General features: G+C 39.8%; 1 protein-coding gene across 1 annotated transcript; it reads right to left on the reverse strand.

Moving 5' to 3' along the window:
* Positions 1 to 1,285: 1,285 nt before the first annotated feature.
* SOD2 (superoxide dismutase 2) lies at positions 1,286 to 9,319 on the reverse strand. The gene is made up of 5 exons (XM_075203561.1): positions 9,166 to 9,319; positions 6,973 to 7,175; positions 5,423 to 5,539; positions 5,146 to 5,325; positions 1,286 to 1,660 (listed from the first exon to the last, which is right to left on the reverse strand). The coding sequence occupies exons 1-5, from the start codon at positions 9,192 to 9,194 to the stop codon at positions 1,515 to 1,517; spliced, it is 675 nt and encodes a 224-aa protein (XP_075059662.1). The 5' UTR covers positions 9,195 to 9,319; the 3' UTR covers positions 1,286 to 1,514.
* Between the last annotated feature and the right edge of the window lie 2,507 nt (positions 9,320 to 11,826).

Below are 11,826 nucleotides of genomic sequence, written 5' to 3' on the forward strand. Positions count from 1 at the left end.
GAGACCAGTTGTGGTGAAGAAGCAGCGCACTAGAGGCTGCCAAGACTGCATAAACTTCTTGCAGATTTCTATAATAAACAGGGGAAAAAGTGGTAACTTTCAGGTATATTTAACCAGGGCAGAAATAATAAATAGTACTATACTTGTCATTTTAGACAGAGGCAACAAGCATTATTTGAATGATACAATTGCCAATGTTTTTCTATAATTCTTATAGAAGTTTGCATAGTACCCAGGTGAGTTACAGGCATCAACAACTAATGGACTACATGCACAAATAAATATTTCCAAGTTACCCTTAGGGGTATATTTACTAAACTGCGGGTTTGAAAAAAATGGAGATGTTGCCTATAGCAACCAATCAGCTTCTTGCTGTCATTTTGCAGAATGTAGTAAATGATAACTAGAATCTGACTGGTTCATATAGGCAACATCTCCACTTTTTCAAAACCGCAGGTTAGTAAATATACCCCTTTGAGTCTATGAAATAGCTCAATATCTCTATTACGCTACATTACAACTAGAGACAGCAGTCACCTGTTTCCCTAAGAAAAAGCCAGGTTTAGATGGGATTCCAATGGGAATATATAAGAGATGTATATCCGTTTTCATTCCTAAACTACTGGAAAGTTTTGACACAGTAATGCCTGAGGAAATTTTCTGAAGCATTGGTCAATGCTATATGAAAATCTGGGTAAGACTTACCTACCTACTCTAACCTACAGTCCTATTTCTACAGATTTCAAGATACTGAATAAAGGTCTGGCTATTTGTTCAAGCAGAAACGCAAATGTTTTAGCCAAGTACTTCAAGAACAGTTTAATTCCATACAAAGTATCCAAGACATCAAAAATAATGCTAGTTTAAGTGTAGGATTATCCAAACCAAAAATTGCCTTTCAAGACATTGTCGTTTATAACGTGCCCTGCAAAGTTGCCGAATATCAACGATTTGCAAAAAGCTCTGCTTAATACATTTAACCTTCAGGTGTTTTTAACAGATAACCCAATCCTAACTAACTTTCTTCCTCTGTGCTCCCGATGATTTCAAGATGCAGCTGACAACAAGTTGTATTCTACAGGCATCAGAGCCTTTAAGACTGTTACGTTCATAGACTGTCAGAGACAGCCTCTAGTCTCGCTTTCATAGACTAGGAAAGAGACTGGAAATGCTAATTAACTCCCTCAAGCTGATCCTTTCCAAAACGGTGATAAATAAGCAATATTTGATTTTCACACAATACCAACAGGGAAACAGCAACAAGAAAAAACAGGTAAACAGAATATTTTAGATCTATTGCTTACTTTATTGTTAGCAAGAATTAAACAATTCTTTACAAGTTTCCAGATTTATAACAATTCTGAGAAACACTGCAAAGTGATAAGGCATGTCTCTAATGTGATGTCATAACAAGAGTTCTGCTGAATTTCACAAAATCATGTAAAGCCCATCTACAAGTTACAATGGGTTCTAAGTGCTTATAAGAGGACGGAGCAGATGATAAACAATTAATTTTATTTTTTGCAAGATCGATATCTTTCAGCTACATTATCCCAGTTTATGACATTCCAGATAGCTTTCAAATAGTCAGGTCTAACATTCTTATATTGCAGATAGTAAGCATGTTCCCATACATCAATGCCCAGAAGCGGAATAAGACCTGAAAAACAAAATAAACAGAAAATGAAACATAGATTACATTTGAATATGGAATATAAATGACAACTGACAAGTACTTGATTATGTAATATTCAACAAAACTAACAGTGCAGATTCATTTGAATGCTGGACTTTCTGGTCAGCTACAAAAGAACACCAAAAAAACAAAAAACACAACACACAACAAGCCATGGAAAAGTGGAGGCTGTCAGGTGGTTACAGAAGGAGATCATTCATGAATTACTTGTTTTGCAAATGATACAAATGTTTATGGTTTCCTACAGTTACAATATGTTAAATAATTTTATCCATTATAAAACACTCTTCACTGATGCTACATAACTCAAATTCAAAGTAGGTGATGAAGATGGCAAAACCGCTTCTTCATAAAAGTGAATATATACAGTAATTAATAAAACTTTCAATGTAGCACTCCCTGTGTTACACACTGTAACTAACTGCACTTCTCCATTAAAATTACTTAAAAGGTTCTTAGAAGGTAACTGACTGGATCACAGTGTGACTGGATCCCTTACAAGTAACTTATGGTATAAATTTAATTATATAAATAAGCACCCTGCGCTATTTCCTTTAATTGCCAATGCACTTATTTTTGATATTGTGTATATTTTGATATAGGAAATGTTTATTTTTGGAGACAAGGGGAGAAAATGTGTTTTTTCAGTTACAACCTTGCTAGAGGAAATGCATTATTTCTGATGTATATATCAGATACAATAAGTCTTTGTTTAGGAAGTCTTTTGTGTATCTCTGTGTAAGGAAATGCCTTGTTTGGGGTTTGCAACTTTTCTTAGGGAATTCTTTTCTTTGGAGGAAATGTGTATTCTGCAACTATTAGAAGAAAGCATCCATGTTAATCTCATGTTGATTAGACCTTTTGATGTGAGTGTCCAATACCCCTTAAAGGGAAAAGAAGGGATAATTAGACTTGCCGTCAGATGTCCACAGTAAGATGCAGGAAATCACAGCAAGGTTTTAGGATATCACAGTAAAGCGTAAATATTATTAGCTTTGCATTGCATGTAAATCCATGTTTGGATTCTAAAAATTGGCCTGTGAGGCTGTGTCTAAAACACACCAAAAAAAAAGCCATTGCAAACTGAAATGTAACATTCTGATGTTCCATCTGACCACTGATACCTTTAATCAATGGAACTGTCCTTGTCAGAACACTTGAGCGAAATAAGCATCACTCTTTGCTTCAGGACCCTACTTGACAACTTTTTCAATATTGCTGTAATCCTGTGACCTACAGATTAGACCCTAAGGGGGGTATTCAATTGTTAGCGATTTTGTAATTTCGAGCGCGTTACGTCTTTTTTTTTTTTATTATTATTTTCGAGCGCGGAAACTTCTCCCACAATTCAAATTTTTTGTTATTTTTTTTTACCGAAACGGTCTTATCGCGTTCCAAACGTTTGTCAATGTTAAAATATAGGCTGGATGCGAACCCTCAGCGGAAAAAGCTATTCAATTGTTTTTTAACGCTGTGGGTGAAACAGGCAAATCTGCTGTTTCATCTCTCACCTCCTTGGTCTGCTCAAAGAAAAAATTTTTTTACTAAGTTAAGAAAAATATACATTAAACTGAAAAAATAGGTGTAAAAGTTCATAAAAATAACCTAAAAGCTGAAAAGTACTATTTTTTTAAAAAAATAAAAGTGTAATAAATAATTTTTTGAAAGTTCCCCCTTTAAAAAAAATCTATTAGTGGTGCATGTATTTAAACTTTATTTTATTTTTTTAAGGGGGGGGGGTGGTTGTGCCTGACCTCAGTCAGCTCACATCAAAATTGTGAAAAGTAGCATGTTATTTATTTATTTTTTTAAAACCAAAAGCGTTTGCTCCGCACTCTATTTAGTCTTAACCCTAGTGCTGGCAGGCTATTGCTGTGTGTTAAAATCTTTTATTTTGCGTAGGGTTCCCCCTATTTTAATTGAACCAGTATTAGGCAAACCAGCCGGGGTGATAGGCACTATAGCAGGGGGGGGGGGGGGAATGCAGTTTGGGTCCCACGGCCATAATGACTAAACACCCACAGACTGTTCAGCGCTGGCCTGGATTCCCTAGGGAGTGTGGTCCGCTGGAAAATGTAAGCGGGCCACCCCCCTAGGGACTAGGGCACTTCCTACTACCCCTGGCCTGTGGGTAGTAGGGTAATAAATAGTGTGGGCATGCTGCTACTTGTCTAACTACAAGCACCAGCGTACCCATGGCACCCAGGGCATGTTTGCACATGTAGAACCACAAGTGCCAAAATGCTCTTACACCCACGGCTGGCTGTGATCTGTAGTTCCACAAAGCAAAATGTTAAATAAAAGCACAACACCCTCATTCCAACCACAAATCTTTATTAAAAATAATAAAACCCCAAGAAATACAGTAAACACCCTCATGTACACCATAGATTTTTATTAAAAAAATAAAAATAAAAATACTCACCATGGACGAAAACCTCAGTTTTCTGATGCTTTACCTTCACACACTCATTTACGCAAAGTCCCAACAAATATTTGTACCTTCGAAGAAATGTCCGGCTTGCCCACTGTCCCACAAATATTTGTACCTTACAAATGTCCATGCTTGGCCAGTGTTCAAGAAATGTTTGTAAATGGCAAAAAATTTACCTGCTTGTAAAATCTTTAAATCTGCTGTCCAGGAGGGGAGGGGGGGGGGGCATTGTTGCTTGCAGTGCTGGGGCCCTTCTTGATTGCATTAAATTTCTTTTATTTTTTTTATACTAAAATGACTGCCTTAACCACTCCTCATTTCAAACTCACAAGGACCAATAACAGAGCGCGAGGGGGTGGATGCAATGTTAACAATTGAATTGAGCGTTTTTGGGTTTTTTTCGAGCGCGGGATTTTCACCCGTCTCGCTAACAATTGAATATGCCCCTTAATCCAATCCGTCCCCTGGCCGTTTGAGGTTTGGACCCACCTCTCCAGTACCAACGCTCTGCCGCTACCCAGCAGCTCTGGCCGGTGTGATAGGCCAGGTGGGATCCACCCACAGCACCCTGACCTATACTAAACTGTCAAGGGTACCAGCCCAAGTGTACTAGCACGGGAGTACAATAGCAGCGACAGTTAGCCAGAAGGAACATGGTTCTGGACGCCATAAAGGAGTCAAGTGGTGGCAGCAGGCTCCTCCTACTGCGGCAGGAGGGAGTATTCGGAAAAACGAAGGGGGACTGTGGCAAAGTAAGCCCAGTCAGTTCCCAGCAACAAGAGACAGGGTAGCATAGGTGGTCCATCATGTCACAGTAACTTTGCACTTAAATCATGTTGATCTGGAGCTCTAGTACTAAAATGCTTGTCGGGAACCCGATTAATTATGCTATATTTTTACACCCAATAACACTTCTAAAACAGCACCTCAGGCTGGAAGGGGCAGGGGAAAAAAAAGGAAAAACCACAACCAATAATTAGTATCTTTCAGAATACATTGTAATGTTAGTCCTCACCTGTTGTTCCTTGCAGGGGGTCCTGATTAGCACAAGCAGCCACTTGTAGTCGATTGGATTCTTTGTTGTAACCTAGCCAGCCCCATCCTGATCCCTGCACTGCAACGGATGTAGTGGTGACCTTCTCCTTAAACTTCTCAAAGGAGCCAAAGTCACGTTTTATTGCCTCTAAAAGTTCACCTAATACAGCAAAATGTATTATCATGAGGAAAAAATACAAAACAATGTCATGTAAGTCCGTAGAGAACAAAACATTTGATATGAAACATACACTGACCTTGAGGTTCTCCGCCCCCATTGGGAGAAAGATTTGTCCAGAAGATGGTGTGATTTATATGGCCACCACCATTAAATTTAAGGGCAGGCTGGAGAGAGACCTGAGCAGTAACATCACCTAAAAATAAAATGATCATTAGATTCCAAATACAGACATACTTTAAACTACAATGAATTTAGGTTTGTATAGGACTATGAATCCAAAATGTGAGATGACAACACACACTAGCAGGTGTTTTAAAAATCCAAAACTTTATTATACTTCAGGTTTTGAGAAAAGATAAAAAAAAAAAAAAAAGTTTAATAATCATACTCTTCTAGGGCTTCTCCCAGCATATTTAAAAAACTGAATAGAAAAAAAAAAAGTTTATTCTATCAACTCTATTCTCTCAAAAAATGTCTAAATATTATCTGTGATCTACCAAGATGCCTAAATTTGTCTTAATGGAAAACCAAAGTTCACTCCTCCAAAAGCAATGGAGTTTGTGCAGCCAGGTTTTTGCCAGACATAACCAGGGCCTATAATTCCAAATATAACACGAGACAGAGGTCCATGGGATGTCCGAGCAAGTATAACCCTCTGGAGCCATGGTTGGAATGGTTTTCGGGATCTGAATGTTTAAAAAATAAGAACCAGGAGTCGAGATAAAGTTGCTAGTCTTTTGGGAGAGTGTTTACCTTTTTGAAAAGTGATGTCCAAGTCATGATTTCACCTGAGAGACGCCTGTGAGTAGTGATACTGCCTATGTTAGCTTATTGAGTGAGGCCAGTGAGGAGTGTATATGTATCCAATGTGATTGCTACAGACAGGACAAAAGACCCATCATGCAAAGCTCCTGTGTCCAGTGTTGCAACTTGTTAAATATTGCCAAGTAACCAAGAACTGTACTTGAGCATAAATTGTCAATGATGTAAATTAAGCTACCTTGTTTATTGCCATTAAAGACAGAGATGAACTAGGACATAGTTGCCTACTCTCCCGGTATGTCCAGGAGACTCCTGAATTTCTGGGAGTCTTCCCGGACTCTCGGGAGAGCAGGCAATTCTCCCCAATCTTGGCCGCCTCTGTAAATTAAACGGAGGGGGCTGGGCTTTGTGACGGCGTGCACACGTCATCGTGCCCCCGTCCCTTGTTTTTATTGGCCCAGTATAGTGATAACCGTTTTTGGGGGCTGGGCTAATGACATGATTCTACGAGCCCCATACACCCTCCTGTCCCCCGGACCTTCCGGGAAACAAGTTGCCTATGTTGGCAAGTATGGTCTAGAGCACATTGCTATATCAAGTGATAAACGTACCCCGCTATACTTGCTGCAGCTACATAACATACAAAGTATTTATTACAAAACCTGCATGGTCTAGGACTCCTGTTTGCTGAATTCCCACAAGAACCTGAGATGAGAGAGACTGAGCTAGAACAAAGTGGCAGGCCCAAGGGTATTTCAGAGGTAGGTGCTAGTAAGAAATGCAACTAAAATGTCCACCAGGTGGCTACACAACTAAATTGTGGCAGGTGCTGGAGTGGTTATTGCATACAGTGATTTTTGATACCTTTAGCTAGAGCCTCTGCATATTTTGCCTCTGCAATATTTAGGTTGTTTACATAAGCAGCATGGTGTTTACTGTGGTGGAGCTGCATAATTTCAGCACTGAGGTAGGGCTGTAGTGCACCATAATCATATGGTAAGTCAGGCAAAGTATGCTTCTGTCTTGAAGCTAGACATCCCAAAGCAGGAGCTAGTCTAAGGCTAGTTCTGTAAGGGAAAAAAACAAATTAGGAGTCAGTGAATTTATTTTTGAAAAATTATTGAAACAATGTAGCTGTAACAGTGCATTACATAATGAAACACAGATTCCCCCCCCCCCCCCCCAAACAAAATTCTATATGGATGTTAAAATATTGCAACCATTTATGTCAAATAAGATATGAACCTCAAAAAACAACCAATTTGAAAATGATTTGAGGCCTAACAAATCCTCTGCCTTAATTCCTTAAACTGGTATACTCTTTATTAGTGATAGAATGTAAACACTTAGGGGTAAATTTATCAAGCTGCTAGTTTCTGGCGGGTTTGAAAAGTGCAGATGTTGCCTATAGCAGCCAATCAGATTCTAGTTATCATTTATTCTAGTTTCCCTACATCTTTACTGCATAGTACAGAGTATTACCACTTAACCCAGTGGTTCCCAAACTTTTGCAGTTCGCGGCACCCTTAGAGTCTCTACATTTTTTCAAGGCACCCCTCCAATATAATTATTGAGCAGTCCTGTTTTAGTTGGGTCTAAAAATTGTAATAAGTATTTAGGTCAGGAAAGAAATACTTATTTAGCTGTATGCAAAAATGCCCCCTCTGCATCCAGACACTCTGCCTCCTCTGCATCCAGACACACTGCCCCCTCTCACACTGCCCCCTGTCCCCCCTCCTATGCTCTCTGTCACGCTGTCCCCCCTCCTCTGCCCTCTCTCACAATGTCCCCCTCCTCTGCTCTCTCTAACAATGTCCCCCTCCTCTGCCCTCTCTCACAATGTCCCCCTCCCTCCTCTGCCCTGTCACGCTGTCCCCTCCACTGCCCCTCTCACGCTGTGTCCCCCTCCACTGCCCCTCTCACGCTGTGTCCCCCTCCACTGCCCCGTTGTCACCCTCCTCTGCCCCGCTGTCTGCCCCTCTGTCACAATTCTCTGCCCCGCTGTGCCCCTCTGTCTGGCCCGCTGTGCCCCTCTGTCTGGCCCGCTGTCTGCCCCGCCGTCACTCCTCTGCCGCGAGCCAGCCATAGGAAAAAACAAAGAGCACATACACTTACCAATCCGCACGGCGCCGAGACCCAGCAGACTCCTCTCTCCCACAGCTGTCACTGAATATCGACGTCAGTGAGAGCTGCGGGAGGAGTCTGCTGGGTCCCGGCGCCACGCGGATTGGTAAGTGTATGTGCTCTTTGTTTTTTCCTATGGCTGGCTCGGGGCACGGCGCACAGTTTGGGAACCGCCGACTTAACCTATAAATTAAAATGTGATATGTCAAGGTATAGAATCCATCCCAACAGTTAACAGTGCTTTGGTATATAGGTCCATAATTTCACTACACAATTTTAATAAAGCCTAGATACGTTGTTCTGTTGCATGGCATATTTATGCCTCATATTGCATTTACCACTTCCCATAATGTGTGTACTGTAACATTAAATTTACCAGACCATGATGCTACTACAGTTTGCCTTTGGCCCAGAGACCCTTTTTCCTGAAAATAAATATTTCTATTGTGTAAAGGACAAATGCCATTTGCATTCAAGACGGTTTCAAACCTAACCATAGTGTGAAACTGATAGTGTATAGTCTCTGGCAATACAACAGATACAATCAGCATCCTCACATGGCTGGTAAAGAAAACACATCATTTGAGCATTTTTAGTCGCTTGATGCTTACTACGGTTATTAAATGTAAACCTAACCGAGCAGCCAAGTAAACAACTAGAAGGTTGCATAACGTACAACAACTCTCCCGTGGAGCCAACTTCAAGATAACAAGAATGATGGTAGTGAGCAAGTCTTATCGGATAATCAACGTTTTGAGAGTTTACAACCACTACAGAAAGGGTGGTAAATTAACTGCAACATAAAGCGAATAGAGTAATATTCTGCCATCTGCTCACAAAGACATCACGTTGTTAGTATGAACTATCAGTGATCACGCATGCAGCACTAAGACCTTGTAAATGTCCCTGCACTGATTAACAAATAAGACTCACCTGCCACACAAACCAAGTCGGCAAAGCATGCTTTACTGTGACAATATCGCGACAATCACTTGAACTTGAACCCAGTGCAGTTACCTGTCCCTACTATATATAAGAGAGTGACTCTGTCCTTGCCCTATCTCCTCCCACTGACTCTGTATTGTAGTTCCGGGACATGCAGGGAACACTCCTCCTTCTGCCTTCCCACACCACATGGAAGGTATTTCACTGACACCGATAATATCTCTGGGTTGTGATCAACTAGACGCTATTTACTGGTATTCAAAGTAATTTAATTAGAACATGATGTATCTATTTATAATTACAAATACAAGATTATAATGTAAATCTCGCTTTTGCTTAATACATTATACTAGTTGCAGATAATCATTACACTTATACTAGATTTTGTTTCCAGCGTCACCCCAAAGTCTAGGTAAATTACTTGACATCATGTTACACAGTAGAAAATCATATTAATATCAAATTTATCACCTTTTTAACAATGAGAAAAAATATTATTCTGGCTATCTTACTAAAACACTTTCTTACCCAAGCTCCAATAGCATTCACTTATTATTCTAATTTATTCTAATGAGCAGGGTCCTCCGTACCCTTTGTTTTCGTGTCTCCATTTATTTTTTCTGTTTTTGTTTTAGGTATGTCCTGTTTTATGTATGTGCTTGTCTTCCCTACTGTACCGTGCTGCGGAGCACTGTGGCGCCTTACAAATCTACAATAATAATATTCTGAAAGTAGAGAAAAGCAACATTTTCAAAAAACTGACCATGAAAAATAGCAAGTACAAAGTAGGAAAAGAGAAAATGAAACCATTATTTCCAATGACCCTATACCCACTCACAATATAACTCACCTTTAGGAGCTTTGTGGCGCTATATGCTCCTTTCAATGCATTTATCTTGTGTTTGAGGTTGATGGATAACCTTAAACATCTTTAAAGCTCCAGAAGGCAAGTAACACAATGCATGTTTGACATGTGGTTTTATTGGCATTGGAACTTGCTTTTTTAAGCACAAATAAAAATGCCAGTGGGTACCCGACCTTAGTTGTGTAATTTTTTTTGGGGTGGTGGAATTTCGCCGTAAGTGTACTGCTCAGAATTTTACTATGATTTTTGTTCCACTTGGAACTTACAGTACATAGCCAACAACCCAACAAAGGTAGAATTTGCTCATGCCTCATTCCAAAAAAAATGTGATACAAGCTAACTGCTTTTATAATACTGCAGGCATTGATCCTGGTGGCTGCACTCTTATGCTGTTCACACTAGCAGCAGTACAAACCATGATGATGGAAAATTGGGATGGGGTGCTAATTAACAGTGCAGATAACAGCGACAACAACTTCATAGACAAAATATGGGCAATTCCAGCTGACAATCCCTAACCCGATCCCTAACCCTAACAATTACACTTACCTTACGTGACAGCCAGCATTGCCGCTTTAAAAACTTCTCATATGGTGGTTGCCATTTTTAATGACGTAAAAGCGCAGTGCCGTTATTACTTCTGATCGGGATCTTTGAGAAGACAGTCGGATAGTTCTCTTGTCATTAAAAATGTAAGTCTGGATTTTTTTTTTATGTCGCTGAAGTAACGTTTGGCCATATTTTGTCTATGAAGCCGATGTTGGTGTTGCCTGCACCATTAATATCATTACCACCGGAAAATTGCTACCTGTATAACAGCAGAAGAATGCAATGCAATTATCTAAGAGTATAACAGGTTGCTATTATCTCATGTGGCACATACAGTATTATGCATAGTTAGTGCGCTTTGACTTATCTATGAATGTCCCTGATGCCTGCTGTATTTTTAGAACAGTTTACTCGTGTAGCATTGTGTTTTGGCAACGCTAATTTGACCTAGTCCTAGGGAAGTTGCCACACAAGTAAAATTAAATGCTGTGGTTTGCTCCTCAGTGACATACATTGTGAGCTGGAATTCTCTGCCTTATCATGAGACTGGGTAAGAGTATTTCCCATTGACCATGTGTAACAAAAGAAACAGTTCATAGGTTCAAAATGGAGCATTATGGGGAAAACATGCAGCAATTAGTCGCTCCTACGTGATAGGCTCAGTAAGAAGTTTCTGAACATTCCAAATGCCAAAATTTTAATCTTGAGGAGTTTACAAAAATACACATATAAATATACATATTGTATAGAAAACCAACCAAGTGTGGATAGGGTGGGGAAAGGGATATTTTGGCCTGTTTACCCTTCTCTCATACATGTTCCAAGATATGTTTTACTGCTGTGTCCATTGAATTGTGAACGTAGTGCACCTTGTATCTTATATAATAACCCCATAATAAATCTGTAAAATGTTTCCCCAAAAAGTATGGTAAAGTAAGCCAATGCTGTCACAGACATAAAATAAGAAAGTTGCTTTTTAAAAGTTATATATATGGTAACAATCGGACTAATACTGGTAATGGCCAGTTCTGCCACTGAAATATTTTTTGCCTTCTCTGACATTTGTACATTCCATGAACATAATGACTAATGCTGCAGAAAGCATGAGGTGTTCTATCTTGTAATGAATCTTGTGTAGCCCTGATACCTGGGGCCTGTAGATGTTATGGCTACTGCTAGAAATTAGAATCCGTGTCATGGGGTCTTATGAATTCTTCATCTGTAGTAAGCCGCTT

This window comes from Mixophyes fleayi, chromosome 3, assembly GCF_038048845.1.
Source record: "Mixophyes fleayi isolate aMixFle1 chromosome 3, aMixFle1.hap1, whole genome shotgun sequence".
NCBI lineage: Eukaryota > Metazoa > Chordata > Amphibia > Anura > Limnodynastidae > Mixophyes > Mixophyes fleayi.

What these genes read in the sequence shown, in the direction of transcription:
- SOD2 (XM_075203561.1), bottom strand. Translation starts at nt 9,194, where the DNA reads ATGCTTTGCCGACTTGGTTTGTGTGGCAG. An exon ending in TGCAGAGGCTCTAGCTAAAG is followed by an intron (nt 5,540 to 6,972) that starts GTATCAAAAATC and finishes TTTTATTTTTAG; the next exon opens with GTGATGTTACTGCTCAGGTC. An exon ending in TGGGGGCGGAGAACCTCAAG is followed by an intron (nt 5,326 to 5,422) that starts GTCAGTGTATGT and finishes TTGCTGTATTAG; the next exon opens with GTGAACTTTTAGAGGCAATA.